Here is an 18449-nt window from a genome sequence, read left to right as displayed (position 1 = left end):
TGTTTTCTACCCCATGCCTGGCTCTTCCTGCCTTGTGAATGGTGCCCTCACCCACTGAGCCGTTCAAGTCCCCAGCGGAAGTCATTCCTGCTCTGCTCTTCCCCCGACACCCACAGCCAATCCACGACGAGTCCTGGCGGCTCCACCTTCCACAGGGAGCTAGAATCGTCTGCTTCTCTCCCGCCCCCTGGCGTCTCCCTAACGCGACTCTCTTCCCTTGCTTTCTTGTCTTCTGCAACAGCCAGTTATCTTTAGGAAACGTAAACTGGATCATGTCATTCCAATTAGTCAGTTGACAGTTTTTGAGATCTAAATTACAAGCACTGGGAACAGAGCAGTGAATAAGACAGACTCCCTGCCTTCAGGAAGCTTATATTGTAGTGAGGAAGCTCAGTGCTAAGCAGATCATGATACATCTAAAGTAATTCAGGTACCTTAGGGCCGTGAAGAAGGTAACACAGAATAGAAAGAAACTGACAGGAGCTGGGGGCCATGGTTCAGGGGACAGAGGCAGCCTCTGGAGGACAGAGCAGCTTCGCAGGTTTGCTCACTCACTACCCACTCCAACGGCAGCTGGCACGCAGAAGTGGGAAAACCAAAATGACAGTTCCCAGACTCCTTTTTAGTTGGGGTTCTGGATGTGATTTAAACCCCACCCACCAGATACACTTGCATGAGACACTGATTTGGAGCTACGTTAGGCGGGGACAGAAGGGCAGGGCACAGAGTATCTGCCTTGCTGGTGCTGACCTGATGGAGCCATCGCAGCCTGGCTGGGGCAGTAGCGTCCTCTTGCAGCAGAAGTGGCAGGACCCATGGTGCCCCAGATCTTTGAAAGTCCTACCTGGAACTCTAGCCATGCCATGACTGGAAAAATCATGCCTTCAAGGCACCCTTCCCCCCTCCCCGCCTTGGACTCATGTCTAATATTTAATCAGGATAGGGGTTAGTCAAAATCTGAGGCCAGCCACCACTGATCGGGGGAAGAGAGCATGGACAGCGAGCCCAGGACAAGATGCAAAAGGGTCTGGGAAGGGAACTCTTGCCTCATAGGTGGGAGCATCTGGTCCTTCAAACTGGAGACCTGGAAAAAGGACAAAAACACCATGTGAGAGGATGTCCAGGGCTCCCTGATGCCCACACCTTCATGGCAGACTCCTACACAACCCTCCAGAGTCCCTTCAAGTGTCACCTCCTATCCAGGGTGTTTTCTGACCACTCCTCTCTGCCCAGGGCTCTGTTAGATGGTATCCCATGGTCCTTCTCAAACTCCAGTGGTTCTAAGGCCTCTGATGCCCGCCCTCAGTTTTGTATAGGTGCTGTAAATCAATACAGTCCCTTCCAGATATCTCTGTTACTGAAGGAAAGGAAGCAATAGATAAATAATGAATCAGCCTTATATGAGTTTCCTAGAATAGGAAAATTCTACTCAAATTCATATTGACAGAAAGTAGAATGGTGGTTGCCAGGGGCTGGGTGGGAAAGAGAGTTCATGTTAAATGGGTACAGAGTTTCAGTTGGGAGGATGAAAAAGTTCTAGGATGGATGCTGGTGATGGCTGCAGAACAATGTGAACGTACATAATGCACCGAACTATATACACTTAAAAATGGTGAAAATGGTAAAATTATGTTATGTATATTCGATCACATTAAAAAGAGAATTATCCAAAATGGCAAATCATTTTCTAAATGACTCTTCAAAAACACTAGCAAGTCATCCCAAATGTTCTTACTTTAGAATCTATCTCTGTTCTTATGACTAATTCAAGTTCTAATTCAAAAAGATCTTCCCATATGGCCTTAGAGAACTTACTACACTCCTCTGTGAAAAGAATATTTACCTCACAGGGTTGTGATGCTGACCTAGAGGAGTGTGTGAAATTCCCTCGTGGAGGTGAATTTTAACTGACATAAATACTCTTTTCAATAACGCACTCCCTGGAGTTGGACTCATGCTTTGCCTGCTCCCATGATGCTGGAAGACACCAAAAAGCCAATTAGGTCCTAAGATTCCTTGAGGCAGACAGATTTCTGTCCTCTTCTATGTTATCTTGGATGCCCAGGGAGGTCACAGCTACTAAGGATGATTCCCAGTGGTGGAAACAGTGAAACTAACATTGAAATTACATCAAGCTTCATGCATTGTGCTGGGTACACAGCAGGTACTGAGTGAATGATTGTTCCCTTCTCCTCCCACCTTTTGCTTAAGAGGGAATAGGAAGGTTGCCTGGGTGCTCTCCAGATGCAAATGTACCTACCTGGGATGGGAACCGTGTGCAGAGGCATCACTTCCACCCCGTGGACCGGGTACCCAAAGGGGAGGTTGGGCTGAGCCAGCAGGGGTGGTGGGTGAGGAAGCCCTTCTCTGCAGGGAAACAAAACCATTAGCAGCTGCCTTGACGCTTGTCCCTGGTTAGTTCTTAAAGTGATGTTTGTGCGCAGAGCTTTGTGCTGCCAATGGGGAGAAATCAAAAGGAGGTTGACCTAATGTGCCCTCCATTTTCTCCCAGTCCTTTATTCTAGCCCCTCCATCCAATCAAGGCAGATTATAGCAAAACACATTAAAAATTAAAATCACAACTGGCAAAAAAGAAGAAACAAAATAATCAGATTGTGTGGGCCAAACCAGCTGCAGCAGCTGAATGCCAAAGTGACATCTGAACTTCCTGGTAGCCAGGGTATAAAGTGATTGATTATCAGCACGCTGGTCTTATTATCACAGGGACAAAGCAGACCCACTCTTGAAGGCAGGTAAAACTTTTCCTGGCACTGGACTTAAAAAAAAAAACAGTAGGAGCGGATGTTGCCTCAGTATTTTTAGAGCAAACACAAGTGATTTTCAGATGGTTTTGTCGCTGAGACCACCTTCAGTCACAGGCATAACACAATCCCCTGAGACTGATTATTTGAGGGACTAAGATAACATGGTTGACACGCAGGCTTCAGGGACCCAGCTTAACCAAGGAAATCATTTTGATTACTTGGGAGAAAGGTTAAACTACCAAAGTATTTATGTGAACATGAAAAAGACAAAATTTAAAAATGGAAAGGAACATAGACAATTAACAGAAGAGGAAACACAAATGGCTAATAAATATATGAAACATGCTCAGCTTCAATATTAAGCAGGGAAATGTAACTTTAAAAAACAATGAAAAAAAAACCTGATAACTTCCCCTTAAAGTTTTAAAATTTGATGACAGCGAGTGCTGATTAGGTAGGGGTAATATGTGAGGTACTATACTTACCCACTCTTCATGAAAGCCTGAATTAACACAGGCTCTCTTGAGGGCAATGTGGCAGTATTTATTAAAAGCAGAAATAAACATTTCCTGACAGCAATTCAGGTGCTAGGCAAGGGGAGAAACACTTGGCGTGCGTCAACAGTAAGCCATGTGTAAGGAGGTTTGTCTCAGTGTTGTTTGAAATGAACATCCTTACACATATCTCAATGAAATAAGGAAAGAATGTAAGTAATAATGTAATATTATTATGATAAATTATGTGAATGTAATAATGAAAAAGTTACAAAGATCTGAGTATCTTTCAATAAGGGAATGGCTTTAAAAAATTCAGTGTATTCATATTCATAGCTGTATAGCAATTAAAAGGAATGAACTAGATGTATAGATCACTCTTAAAAACCTATCACTGAGGCTTCTGATGCCACCTATGTGCTCGTTCGGTGCAGACCTGGTACCTCTTTTGCGAAGCGGCAGCTGAGGAGACTCCAACGCTTGCATGACTTGCGTGATGGACAAAAAGCCCAAGGAAGGAGTCAATTCTGAGAACAGTGATCATGTGGATGTGAAGGGGGTGGGTGGAATGGTTCTGTCATGCAATTTAAGATGAAGAGGTGCACACCACTTAGCAAACAGGTGGAAGTCTATGTGAACAGGGGCGTTTGTCTATGAGGCAGGGCCAATTCAGATTTGACGGGCAGCCAATCAGGGAGACAGACACACCTGCACAGGTGGAAATGGAGGATGGAGATACCACTCATGTGTCCCAGTGGCAGACAGGAAGTGTCCACTAGAAAATGAAACCTGCTACTTTGTTCCTCCAGACCAAGGAGACATTCTCAGTCAGAAAACCGCAATTTGGTTCTAACCACATCCTGACTAACTACAGTATCATTTTCTTAATTCTTTCATTTCCCCCTTCCCTTTTGTTATGCATAAAGTGACTGATGTATGTGCACACGCACACAGCATTTTCTAAACTAAACGGTCAATAGTATGTTTCGCTCGACATCAAATGGAGATGGGATGGGGAAAATGCCGATTCTGTGAAAATGCCCCCTTCTCTGTTCACTCACCTCTTGTTCTTATATTCATTAAGTAATTTTACTTCCACTGTTCAACAACAACAACAAAAGAACAAGATAAAAAACCGTGCATACTTTGTTCTACTGGAGAACTTTAATGTTGTCCATTTATCACTATAAAACCAAGGACATTTTTATAACTTTTTTGTACATAGCTGTTACAATGTAGGGCGATCTGTATTTAGGTAGGGATAAATTACTCGAAAAGAAGTCAATCCAGGATAGTTTTTCCTTCAAGTTAAGCGTCTTGTTTTTGTTTTTTTTTTAAACATTATGTTGTTTAAATAAACTTTGTTTAAATGAAAAACAAAGCCCATATCTTTGAATGAAAAAAGCAAATTTCAGAATTATTTGTTCTTTTGGTACCAACTACATTAAAAATATACACACAAAACCCCAGTAGTATATGTTTATATGAATATATACACACACATAAACGTATGAGTGATTATGTGTGTTCACCTGAGTGTGTAACAGTATAAAGAACAGTATAGAATAAAATCTCCCTGCTACTTAGTACCCCTCATCATCTCCCACAGAAGAATCACTGCTTGCTGTTACCAAGAAGTTGGAGATTTGTCTCCAAGAAGTTGGAGAGTTGTCTTATTCCCCTAGGTGAGCTGAGACAGGAAAACTTTGGGGAACCACTGACCTCAGCCAAATTTGTACTTACTGAGCTGAGAGAAGTGGGTTTCTAGCCTGAAGATGCCAAATGAAACTCAGAGGAAAAGAGCATGTGAAACAGTGAATGAGGAAACAATCCCTGATTGGTGTGCTTTCCAAAGAGCAGGGCTAGGAAGATCCGGGGTAGGGTCATGCTTAGGCCCGGGGAGGGTTGGTGTCCAGGCTTCTGGCCTGAGGACCGGCCAGTCCCTCTCAGCTGATACCTCTGGGATGTGGTACCCAACCTGTGATAGTCTGGCTTACACCTACCTGTACTGCCAGGTTAAAAACCCAGGTCTAAGTCCTGTCCATCCCACAAGTTCCAGACCTGCCCCATCCCAGCAAGAAGCCACTCGACTGTCAACAGTGTGCAAAGGAACAGAGTGAGCTGGCAGATGGAGTTTGTACATATGAGTGTAGTTTATCCAGAATGTAATTACAACAGAGCTGGCTGGGGGTGGTTCCCTTAGACTGGAGGGGGAAATGTGAACATCTGGAGCCCCTGACGGACTGGGTGAGGAGCAGGATCGTCCTTCCTGAGAGCATGGGGGGCTGAGTAGCAAAAAACTTTCCCCGGAGCTGGGCCTCTTGGATACCCCTAAATTGGTAGCTAGCACGTCAGCCATTGAATGTGGGTGTCTCAGTGACTCGCCCAGCCCACTGTCCACTGGACAGTTTGGACACTTTGTGTGAAAGGGGCTTGCAAGGCAAAATCTTGCTCACTCACTTGCCCCCCCAACCAGGGACACACAGCCACTGGTATTCATGTGTAATAGTGGGTGCAGGAGCTATCTTGTACTAAATTGTTGGATCTATAGGAAATTTGCAAGCCACCTATTACCTATAGCCATTAACAAAAATTAAATCATATACACTTAAAATTAAATATAATGAGAACAAAGGTGGTAAACACTCAAAACTCACCACTTCCTAATTATTTTACTACCTCTTCCTATGATCTCTGCTTCTGAGGTAATTTTCATCTATTGCATCTGTATGGTGGAGATACTACGTAACTGGAATTCAGTTATCACTATGTCAGTAGGCTGAAATCAGCCACAGTGTGATTATTAAAAAAAGCCATAGAAATTGGCAAACCCTCCAAGCCATTATCAAAAGCCCATTGTTTTGTTTTGTTTTAACTGAAGTATAGTCAGTTACATTGCATCAATTTCTGGAGTACAGCATAATGTCACAGTCACGCATATATATACATATATTCATTTTCATATACTTTTTCATTAAAGGTTATTACAAGATGTTGAATATAGTTCTTTGTGCTATACAGAAGAAATTTGTTTTTTATTTTATTTATTTATTTATTTCATTGAGTTATAGTCAGCTTACAATGTTGCGTCAGTTTCTGGTGTACAGCACAATTTTTCAGTCACAATGAACACACATATACTCATTTTCATATTCTTTTTCATCATGAGCTACTACAAGATCTTGACTATATTTCCCTGTGCTATACAGTATAAATTTGTTTATCTTTTCTATATGTACCTTTCAGTATCTACAAATCTCGGACTCCCAATCTGTCCCTTCCCACCCGGCTCCCTCCTGGCAACCAAAAGTTTGTATTCTATGTCTGTGAGTCTGTTTCTGTTTTATATTTAAGTTCATTTTGTCTTCTTTTTCTTTTTTAGATTCCACATATGAGCGATATCATATGGTATTTTTCTTTCTCTTTCTGGCTTACCTCACTTAGAATGACATTTTCCAGGTCCATCCATGTTCCTGCAAATGGCATTACATTGTCATTTTTAATACTGAATAGTATTCCATTGTATAAATATACCACATCTTCTTTATCCAGTCATCTGTCGATGGACATTTAGGTTTTTTCCATGTCTTGTCTATTGTAAATAGTGCTGCTATGAACATTGGGGTGCAGGTGTCTTTTTGAATTAGGGTTCCTTCTGGATATATGCCCAGGAGTGGGATTGCTGGGTCACATGGTAAGTCTATTTTTACTTTTTTCAGGAATCTCCATACTGTTTCCCACCACGGCTGCACCAAACTACATTCCCACCAGCAGTGTAGGAGGGTTCCCTTTTCTCCACATCCTCTCCAGCATTCATTGTTTGTGGACTTTTGAATGATGGCCATTCTGACTGTTGTGAGGTGATACCTCACTATAGTTTTGATTTGCATTTCTCTGATAATTAGTGATATTGGGCATTTTTTCATGTGCCTATTGGTCATTCATATGTCTTCATTGGAGAATTGCTTGTTTAAGTTTTCTGCTTAATTTTGGATTGGGTTGTTTGGGTTTTTTCTTAGTATGTTGTATGAGCTGTTTATCTATCCTGGAGATCAAGCCTTTGTCAGTTTCATCTTTTGCAAATATTTTCTCCCATTCTGTAGGTTGTTGTTTTGTTTCGCTTATGGTTTCCTTTGCTGTGCAAAAGCTTGTAAGTTTAATTAGGTCCCATTTGTTTATTTTTGCTTTTATTTCTATTTCTTGGGTAGACTGCCCCAGGAGAATATTCCTGAGATGTATGTGATATAATGTTTTGCCTATGTTTTCTTCTAGGAGGTTTACTGTGTCTTGTCTTATGTTTAAGTCTTTAAGCCATTTTGAGTTTACTTTTCTGTACGGTGTGAGGGAGTATTCTAACTTCATTGATTTACATGCTACTGTCCAGTTTTCCCAGCACCATTTACTGAAGAGACTGTCTTTATTTCATTGTATGTTCTTGCCTCCTTTGTCAAAGAGTAATTGACCAAAAGTTTGTGGTTTCATTTCTGGGCTCTCTATTCTGTTCCATTGATCCATATGTCTGTTTTTGAACAATACCATGCTGTTTTGATTACTGTAACTCTGTAGTATTGTCTGAAGTCTGGAAGGGTTATTCCTCCAGCCTCATCCTTTTTCTTCAGTAATGCTTTGGCAATTCTGGGTATTTTGTGATTCCATATAAGTTTTATTATGATTTGCTCTAGTTCTGTGAAATATGTCCTGGGTAATTTGATAGGGATTGTATTAAATCTGTAGATTGCCTTGGGTAGTATGACCATTTTAACAATATTGATTCTTCCAGTCCAGAAGCATGGGATATCTTTCAATTTTTTAAAATCTTCTTTAATTTCCTTAATCAATGTTTTGTAGTTCTCTGTGTATAAGTCTTTCACCTCCTTGGTTAGATTTATTCCTAGGTATTTTATCACTTTGGGTGCTAATTTAAAAGGGATTGTTTCTTTACTTTCTTTTCCTGTTGATTCATCATAAGCATAAAGGAATGCAACTGATTTTTTTACATTAATCTTGTATCCTGCTACCTTGCTGAATTATTTTATTAGTTCTAGTAGTTTTTGTGTGGCTTTCAGGGTTTCTTATATAGTATCATGTCATTTGCATATAGTGACAATTTTACCTCTTCTTTTCCAATTTGGATCCCTTTTATTTCTTTTTCTTGCCTGATTGCTGTGGCTAAGACTTCCAAGACTATGTTGAATAGGAGTGATGAGAGTGGGCAACCTTGTCTTGTCCCAGATTTTAGTGGGAAGGTTTTCAGTTTTTCGCCATTGAGTACTATGCTGGCTGTAGGTTTGCCATAAATAACTTTTATTATGTTCAGGTATGTTCCCTCTACACCCACTTTGGTGAGAGTTTTTTTTTTTATCATAAATGGGTGTTGAATTTTATCAAATGCTTTTTCTGCATCTATTGAGATGATCATGTGGTTTTTGCCCTTTCTGTTGTTGATGTGATGTATTACATTGATTGATTGGCATATGTTGAACCATTGTTGTGTCCCTGGGATGAACCCCACTTGATCATGATGTATGATCTTTTTTACGTGCTGTTGGATTCGGTTTGCTAATATTTTGTTGTGGATTTTGCACCTATGTTCATCAGTAATATAGGTCTTTAATTTTCTTTTTTGGTAGTGTCTTTGTCTGGTTTTGGTATCAGGGTGATGGAGGCTTCAAAGAATGAGTTTGGGAGTACTCCTTCCTTTTCAATCTTCTGGAAGAGTTTGAGAAGGATCAGTATGAGTTTTTCTTTGTATCTTTGGTAGAATTCCCCAGTGAAGCCATCCCGTCCTGGACTTTTATTTGTAGGGATTTTTTTTTATTGCTAATTCAATTTCATTTCTAGTGATTGATTTGCTCAAGTGGTCAGTTTCTTCTTGATTCAGTCTTGGTGGATTGTATGTTTCCAGAAGCATGTCCATTTCTTCTAGGTTATCCATTTTGTTTCCATATAGTTGTTCATAGTATTCTCATATGATATTTTGTATTTCTGTGGTATTGATTGTAATTTCTCCATTTTCCCTTCTTATTTTGTTTATTTGTACTCTCTCTTTTCTCGTCTTCAAGAGCTTGGCCAGAGGTTTGTCAATTTTGTTTACTCTTTCAAAAAACCAGCTCTTGGTTTGATTGATTTTTTTCTGTTGTTTTTTTAATCTCTATTTTATTTATTTCCTCCCTCATCTTTATTATTTCCTTCCCTCTGCTGACTTTTAGTTTTTTTGTTCTTCTTCTTCTTTTCAAATTCTTTTAGCTGGGATGTTAGATTGTTTATGTGAGATTGTTCTTTTTTGAGGAAGGCCTGTATCACTATAAACTTCCCTCTTATCACTGCCTTTGCTGCATCCCACAGATTCTGCGTAGTTGTGTTTTCATTGTTATTTGTCTCAAAGTGTTTTTTAACTTCTTCTTTGATTTCATTATTGACCCATTGGTTTTTTGAGTGGCATGTTGTTTAATCTCCATGCTGTCATTTTTTTCTCCTTTGTTTTTCTGTAGTTGATTTCTAATTTCATGGCATTGTAGAAAAGATGCTTGAAATAATTCTCTCCTCTTAAAATTGTTGAGGCTTCTTTTTTGCCCGAATACATGGATCTATCCTAGAAAATGTTCCATGTGCACTTGAAAAGAATGGATATTCTATTTTGGGGGGGATGTAAAGTTCTGAAAATATCAACCAAGTGTAGTTATTCTATTGTATCATTTAATTTCTCTGTTGCCTTGTTTATTTTCTGTCTGGAAGATCTGTCCAATAATGTTAATGGGGTGTTAAAATCTCCTACAATGATTGTATTCCCATCAATTTCTCCCTTTATATCTGTTAGTATCTGTTTTATGTATTTAGGTGCTCCTATATTGGCTGCATATATGTTAATGAGTGTAATATCCTCATCTTGTATTACTCCTTTAATCATTATAAAATGTCCTTCTTTATCTTTCTTTATGAGCTTTGTTTTAAAGTCTATTTTGTTTGAAATTAGTATTGCTACACCTGCTTTCTTGTCATTTCCACTTGTGTGGAATATCTTTTACCATCCTGTCACTCTCAACCTATGTATGTCCTTCTCCCTAAAGTGGGTCTCTTATATGCAGCATAGAGTAGGTTCTTGTTTTATTATCCAGTCTGCTGCTCTATGTCTTTTGACTGGAGAATTTAGTCTATTGACATTTAGTTTTGCAGTTGATTTAGTATTTTCTCTTTGTTCCTTCCTTTTTCTTTTTGTGGTTTGATAATTTTCCTTTTTATTATCTTGGGGTTGTTTTTGGTTTGGTTTTTTTTTTTTTAGTTTTTGTGACTCTATGGTAAGTTTTTGGCTTGTTACGCTGATTTGTACATACATTAATCCATTACTATAACTGTTTGTTTTAAACAGACAGTAATATAAGCTCAAACCCATCCTACCAAGAACAAAAAATTTTTGAAAGAAAAAACTCTATATTTTCTTGCTCCCCTCTCCCACCCTTAATGATTTAGATATCCTCTTTTACAATTTCATGTTTATTCTGTTGTAATTCATGGTAGTTATTGCCTTTCCAATTATGGCTTTCTCCTTTCTGTAGCATCCTGCTTCTTTTCTATTTAGAGTAGACCTTTCAATATTTCTTTCAGCATAGGTTTAGTGTTGCTAAATTCTTTTAGTTTTTGCTTGTCTGTGAAGTTCTTTATCTCTCCTTCTATTCTAAAGGATAGCCTTCCTGGATAAATTATCCTAGGTTGCATCTTTTTTTTCATTCAGAACTTTGAATATATCTTGCCACTCCCTCAGAAGAAATTTGTTTTTTAAAAGCCCATTGTTAAGCATTTACCACCACTGTTCAACACTTCTCCCCTCAACATATATAAATCCACAGGTAATAGGGAGGGGATAGCTCAGTGGTAGAGGGCCTGCCTAGCATGTGTGAGGTCCTGGGTTCAATCCCCAGTGCCTCCACCAAAATAAATGAATAAACTTAATTACCTACCCCCCCAAAATAAATAAATAAAATAAATACAGACACACTCATACTCACAAACATCCACTCCTCTTTTAAAAACACAAACATAATACACTGTACAAACTTTCTGCACCTTGCTTTTTTTGACTCAATAAATAATAGAGCTCTTTCCCCATCAGTGTGTCTAGAGCTACTTCATTCTTTTTAATGCCTGAAGTGTCCTCCAAATTGCTTCTCTTCCCTCAAGAAGTGAGCCACATCCAGAGCTCTGCTCAGAGTCACACATCACCCCATGCTTCTTATTCATTCATTTCTTGACTGCCCAGCTCTGTGCTAAACTGAGGATGAAGAGATCATTTAAGTTCCTTTCCTGGAAGGGAAGGCAGAGAACCCATAGCCAGATCCCAACAACTAGAACACAAGGTCATCTGTTCAGGAACAGAGGTGAGATCAGCTCTGAATGCCACCTTTTTTTTTTAATTACTGAAGTATAGTCAGTTTACAATGTTGTGTCAACTTCTGGGGTACAGCATAATAGTTCAGTCACACATGTACATACATATATTCATTTTCATATTCTTTTTCATTATAGATTACTACAAGATATTGAGTATAGTTCCCTGTGCTCTGCAGTATAAACTTGTTTATCACCACCTTCTTCTTAAATGTTCCTTTTTCAGTTCTCAGAGCTGGAAGCTGCTTTCCTTCCCAGGGCCTGCCACATCACTGCCTCTGACTGCCATATTACGGCATTGACCTTGAAACTGAACTCTTGAGGTCCACACAATTTTATGAAAACACTCCAGAGGCCAGACTGCCCATGTTCACTCAACACTGGGTCCCACAATCAGATGCTGGAGGGACATGGATGAGGGGCATGGACACTTGACCCAAGGACTGGACCCCCTCGATTACACTGTAAGCTCACTGAGAGAGGGTCTCAGTCAGAGTCATCTTTGTACCTAACTCAGTGCCTTGCTCAAAGCAGATGTTTGGTGTTTCATCATCTTAACTGAGAAAGATTTGAGCTAAGAGTCTCCTCCTTCAGCTACTTACTTCTTTACTGACCTGAGACCCAGTTCACATCAGTTATTAGTACTGGGCTCTGTTTTTGCGATATCCATATTGCTGGGTCTAATCCCAAGAGACCTGGGCATTTCCACGGGTGAAGGAGGGGCAGGTGAGAACACAGCCAGTTCCTCGGCCTTCCTTGTTTGGAGTCAGTTCCTTCTTGTAATTCCCTCTGCCCAGCTCCCTCCACACCAGTTCCCCCTCCCAACTTAGCCCTCCCTGCCCCCAACTCACCCACCCCCGTCTCTTCAAAGCTCCTTCCCTCCTTCCCCTCCTCCACCAGGCACCTCTTTCCATGGATGCACCTGAGGCGGTTCCTGCTGGGACTTCCTCTCTGCCATCCTACGACACCAGGATGGAGGCAGAGCCATATTTCCACATAAACGTGCCCCTGTGTTTCCCCTCACATCGTCCACTTATTTCACAGATGCCTGTTGATTCCTACTCTGTGCCAAGTGCCTCAAATCCCCGACCTTACAGACAGTAGCAAAGGGAGACGGGCAGACAAACAGCAGAGACCATCCTGGCAGGAAGCAGGCAGAGGGTGTTACAGGGGCACAGGGCCAGGGCGCAGGTTCTGCTTGGTGTAGGAGCTTATCATATCATATGTTCGCTTATATACCTTTCCTATCTATCTCCTCTAATTGCCTACAACCTCACTGAGGCTGTAAAGCCCTTTCGTGGATCAACACATTAATTGTCACAACCACCCTGGTCCTATTATTATCCCCATTATACTGAGGTGGTTAGGCAGCTTGCCCGAGATCGCCCAGCTGAGACGTGGAGGATGCCACCCATCTGTTACCCTTGGCAGCACTGTTACCTACTGAGCCCTGCGCGCCTCGCACAGCCACGTGGGGCAAGGACCACCTGCATATTACACTGGCTTCCTGACCTCCAACACTCCCTCCTGCTGGGGTTCCCTCTCCTGGGGGGGTCTTCCATTTGGATGGAGTCTGGGGGAGTGGCTGATTCCCACAGTCAAACCTGGAGGGGTCCGACTCTCGTTCCCTTCCTTGATTCACGACTTAGGCTCAGTCAACTGAATAGTTAGGCAGTGACCCGGGGGCGGTTCATCAAAGAGGTGCAGACAGCAGAAGGAAGGTGTCCCTTCACCTGGCTATGCAGCAGGGCTCCCTGCCTCCCCGATACCTTCCCTCCAGTTTAATGTCCACAGAAAAGCCAGAGGAATATTTTATATTATATGAAATCTAAGATATTATGCAAAAGTATCTCAGAAAATAACTTGCCATCTTAAAAATCTGTTCCATTCTTTGCAATATCCAGAAAGCAAAATGCACACACCTCCTGTCAGCTTAGCATGGCCAAAACGACTGGTCACCACCCTCTCCCCTCAATGCGCTAGGCTCCCATATCCTTGGCTGGCTTCCTTGTCAGGCAGCCACCAGGAAAGGCCCACCCTGGTGCCGGGCCCTGTGTTAATTCTTCTGCTGGGATGCCCTTTTACAGGGGATTATGATAGACTCCTGCTTGAGACACAAATAAGAGTTCAAGGTCACCTTCTTTCATGGTCTCATTAAATTTGATGCCATCGGGTATCTTTCTACCACAATATTTTAATTTACCTCTCTGCATAGCACTCATAGCCATCTACTATTTAGGTGATTTATGTAGTTCTTAATGTATTATGCCTTGCCTATGAAGAACTGTAAGTATGATCATAATAAACCTCAACAATAACAGCAGGTAATATTTTTTGCCGCGCTCCTGTATGTCAGGGCCTTTATGAGTTACTAGCTCTTTGTATATTAACACAACGCTCCTTACAACGAGCCTGTGAAGGAGGCGTCTCTATGACGGTTTTCCATATGAAAATACTGAAGTACCATGAGGTTAAGTAACTTGCCATCCAGTCTATTCCAGAGTTCAAGCCCTTAATCACAATGCTATGATTTATTATAGCATGCTTTTCACTGTGACTCATAAATGATTGCTGGGGGAGAAAAAGAGGGGAGAAGTTCTGCCCAACCATTCTGTGCTCCCTTGGTCCTTGATTTCCCGGCCTGGTCACCCTAGCCCTATAGATGTGGGGAGGTCCCAACATCCTTCCCACAAATTCCCTCTTGTATTGTTTATTAGGGGGGAGGTAATTAGGCTTATTCTTGATTTCCACTTGGAGGAGACACTGGGGGTTGAACCCAGGACCTCGGGTGCTGAGCACGCGCTCTACCACTTGAGCTATACCCTTCCCCCCATTTACTTACTTGTCATTGGGTTTATTTATTTGTTTATTTTTTAATGGAGGTACTGGGGAGGTACTGGGGATTGAACCCAGGACCTCATGTGTGCTAAGCGAGTGCTCTACCACTGAGCTATAACCTCCCCCTCTTCCCAAAAACTCCCTCTTGATATAACCAGCCAGAATCAATTTCTGCTCTCTTCAACCAACAATCCTGATCAACATACCCCAAAGGCTTAACTCTGGGCTTTGCCCAGAACAGAGGGACAGTACGTCTTCAACATATAAATGAATGAGAGAGTTCAAAGCTACATGCTTTGACTAGCAGGGGGCATCACCAACACCACACTGATGTCTCAAACTTCATTCCCTTGCTCTTTCTTTCTGAGGAAATGCTTTCGATATGCCAAGTTTTAGAAATCTGAACACAACATTGTAAAATGACTATAACTCAATAAAAAAATGTTTAAAAATTAAATAAGTTAATTAAAAAAAAAAAAGAAATCTGCAGGTAGGGACAATTTCCTCAGTTGTCTTTACCTGGTATATTTCTAAGAGTTCCTTCCAGGGAGCCCTGCAAGAGAGGAAGAACCCTCACCAGCTGCATTACCTCCTCTGAAAGTGTTCAAACTCCGCCTGTCTCCTCATTTTCACGGCAGGGAGGTCCCTCTGGCTGTAAGCATTCTCAAAGACATAGTGTTCCTGCTGTCTGGAGGCTTCACAGTGGCACTGGTTTTTCGGGAACAGCCTAAAACAAGATGAGGACTATGAACACAGACTGAGGGGGCTGGTGGGTGGGGGGAGCCTGAAGCCTAATCCAGTGTGTCATTCCCCCATCTGGGTTGGGCTGAGACCCTGAAATCCCAGCAGGGCTGCCCCCAAAGCCAGAGGGAGAGGGAGGAAGGGAAAAGGGCAAGAAGGCTCCCCACTCTTGAATCATCCCCTGCACCGAGCTTCTTTAATAAACTTGAATCACAAATGTCAGTGGCATCTCACTCTCACTCACCAGAAGAGGCCAGAGGGACAGGAAGGCAGTATCTTTCCTGTAGGTTTTTTTTGTTTGGGGGTAGGGGGAGGAGGTAATTAGGTTTGTCTATTTTTTAAAAAGTCTTTAATGGAGGTGCTGGGAATTGAACCCAGGACCTCAGGCATGGTAAGCACTCACTCTACCGCTGAGCTATGCCCTCCCCGCTTTCCCGTAGCTTTAGTTAAACAAGCCCTCCACAGGTGCAGGGACCTTGCTGGGTGCTGTATGGAACAGCAGCATTTGCACTGTGCAGACTGAGCCCTTTTCTGGCCCCACAGCTTGGAATCGCTTTCACAATCAGCACAGGTGCAGGGAGGTCGGGAACTGGCTGTAAAGTGGGTACACCTGGACATTGTAAACCATGGGAGGAGCAAGGGAGGTGTCAGACCAAGGTGCAATAACTTGCTGTCTCACCAGATTCCATCATAGGTGAAGAGGCTCCTGACACGTTCCTCGGGTAGAAGCTTCGGCATCTGGACAGCCGGAGCAGGGTGAGGGAGCTCAGGTTTGAGGTTACTGATCTTTGGATAAAGGTACACACTTTTGAGTACGAACAACACCATGCCCAGGGCCAAGAGTAAGACCGACATCTTGAGCAACCACAGGCATCTAGGGCTGTTGGGACACAAAAGAGCAAATTCCACTGAAATCTCTTTGTTGATTACGTAAAAAAAAAAAAAAAAAAAAAAAAAAAAAAAGACTTGATCATGTAATATACACAGGAAGAGTAACTTGAGGAAAAATGTAAGTAAAACCTGTATCTTATACAACTTATGGAAATTGATTTCTGATAAACAGAGGAGTAAAGAATTAAGTCGCAACAAAGAGACTCAGAAAAAATCACAAGTAAAAGAATGGGCCAAAACACCCCAAGGTGGGGCGGGGGGAGAGTAAGGCTTGCAATATTAATGTCAGCATTGTTGAATTCAGGGGAAAAAAAAACTGATTAAATGGGACCAAAAGGATCACTTATAAGGATCGGATGCATGATCCACAAAACAGAGGTAGTGGTCATGAACTTTATCCACTAAATAGCATTAAGGTACACATAGCAAGAAATGGCAGGAGAAGGAATGAGAAGGAGTTTAACATTCTCACATCTAGCATTCTAACGTCTCAGTCCTTCACAGGTCAAGTCTCAAAAATATATAAAGCAGTATGTTTGCAACTAAATTACAGAACTCCTATTCTGTTAAAGAGCTTTTAGAATAGTCACGAAAATTGGCCACATATTTGAACACAAAGGAAACTATAACAGAGTGGAAATCGTTCAGATCATACACTCTGACAGTGCAATCAAAATGTAACCTCATAATAAGCCCCCTCTCCCAACAACGTGGAAAACTTTTTTTTTTAACTTTCCAAAGCAGCTCTTTGAATCAAGGACAACATCAGAACAAGAACATAAAAATAATAAAGACACTGTAGCCCCAAATTGTGAAACACACTACAGCTCTACTGAGTGGAAAATTTGAAGCTTTAAATATAAATTTCTGATCATAAGATATAAGATAAATTAAGCCATAAAATAAAAGGTTTGGAAAGCGGACAGCAAAAGGAACCTAAGTAAAACAGAAACAAGAACTTAACACAGGGGAGGGTATAGCTCAAGCAGTAGAGCACCTGCTTAGCATGCTCGAGGTCCTGGGTTCAATCCCCAGCATCTCCATTATAAATAAATAAATAAACCTAATTACCTCCCTCCTCACCCCACTCCACCCCCCAAAAAGAACTTGATGAAAATAAAAAGTGGTGAATTGAGGGAAAAACCTAAAACAGAACAACTGTGAAATCTAAGCACTACTTGAGTAGATAACTTTTGAGATATCTGATCAGTTCATCCCCTCCTGACTCTAAGACTTGTCTTCTGACCCACAGAGGTGACATCTACCTGTCTGGCTGGCATCACATGATGCTCCTCTGGGCATGGCTGATTGGACCATGATTGGCCCAGCTCAGTCGAGGTGTCTGCCCTTGGTCCAACCAGACACCTCGTCTGAGCTGGGCCAATCAACCAGAACTTCTTCCACAGGAATCAAGGAGCAGAGATATTGATCAGCTTATTCTGGTCCCCTGAACTAAGAAGAGAAGGGAGGAAAGAAGGGGGAGAAGACAGAAGAAGGTGAGAGAGACAAAGAGAATCCTAGATCTTGAACACCTAGATGAAAGGGATGACTTTCTAGAAAAACACAAGGGACCCAGACTTGTAAAAGTGAAAAAAAATTAAGGACGTTGTCAAGGCCTATGTATGCAACAAAGTCCCAAATCTATGTTTCACAAGTAAACAATTTCAGCCTGGTTTATAAAAACAGCTAAACTGTGATGCAAATATAAGAATTGTGATGCAGATAAATATAGAACTGAGGAATATAGATATAAATATGCTAAACAAATATTAGCAAATAGAATACAGTGGTATCTTAAATGAACGACTGACCCTTAACAAATGGAGTTCTTCCTAAAAGTGCAAGGATGACTCAATATTATTGTGTGGCTGAACCATACTGACTCCATTTTTTTTCAGCTCATCTTAGGCCCACAGTCCTACCTGCTCCCTTTTCTGTGCAACGGAGCTTCAGCCTACTCATGGGGAATGTGACCAAACCACATAGGTTACCTATCAACTCTTACCCTGCCTTCACCTCATGTGAAAACTGGAAGAATGTTTTTCACTGACACAGATGGTTAATGGTCATGAGACCCCCCCAAGGGGAGGGCAAAAAACCTGGTTCCTATAGGTATGGACATGCTTCAGTTTCTATTTTGTAGCTTTGACCCCTTTAAACCGCCCCAGCCAACCTCTTTCAGCACCACTGGGTGCAGCTGCAAATGCCTCTGATCGCTGTCTGCCAGACCCTGCCAGTATGTAAGTTACCCACAATAAACTTCATAATTGCACTTTATGGAGTTGCCCACTCCGTTTTTCAGCCTCAAATTTCTTTCTCTGTTGGGAGGACATTATTC

General features: G+C 41.6%; 1 protein-coding gene and 1 pseudogene across 2 annotated transcripts in view; one reads left to right on the top strand and one right to left on the bottom strand.

Moving 5' to 3' along the window:
• B4GALNT2 (beta-1,4-N-acetyl-galactosaminyltransferase 2 (SID blood group)) overlaps positions 1-18449 on the bottom strand; it is a 48312-nt gene that overhangs the window by 13113 nt on the left and 16750 nt on the right. The window contains exons 2-5 of one of the 2 annotated variants that reach the window (XM_006214302.4): positions 15900-16100; positions 15069-15206; positions 2261-2367; positions 1047-1084 (exon numbers count right to left, since the gene is read on the bottom strand). In XM_006214302.4, coding sequence (XP_006214364.2) covers positions 1047-1084; positions 2261-2367; positions 15069-15206; positions 15900-16100 — 484 coding nt within the window. The remainder of the gene's footprint in view (positions 1-1046; positions 1085-2260; positions 2368-15068; positions 15207-15899; positions 16101-18449) is intronic. The other variant, XM_072938883.1, reaches the window with a different exon arrangement.
• Positions 3756-4038, top strand: LOC116283850 (small ubiquitin-related modifier 2 pseudogene; annotated as a pseudogene).

Source organism: Vicugna pacos, chromosome 16, assembly GCF_048564905.1.
Source record: "Vicugna pacos chromosome 16, VicPac4, whole genome shotgun sequence".
NCBI lineage: Eukaryota > Metazoa > Chordata > Mammalia > Artiodactyla > Camelidae > Vicugna > Vicugna pacos.
Note: the sequence above shows the minus strand (reverse complement) of the source record. Positions and strands in the feature narration are given on the sequence as shown.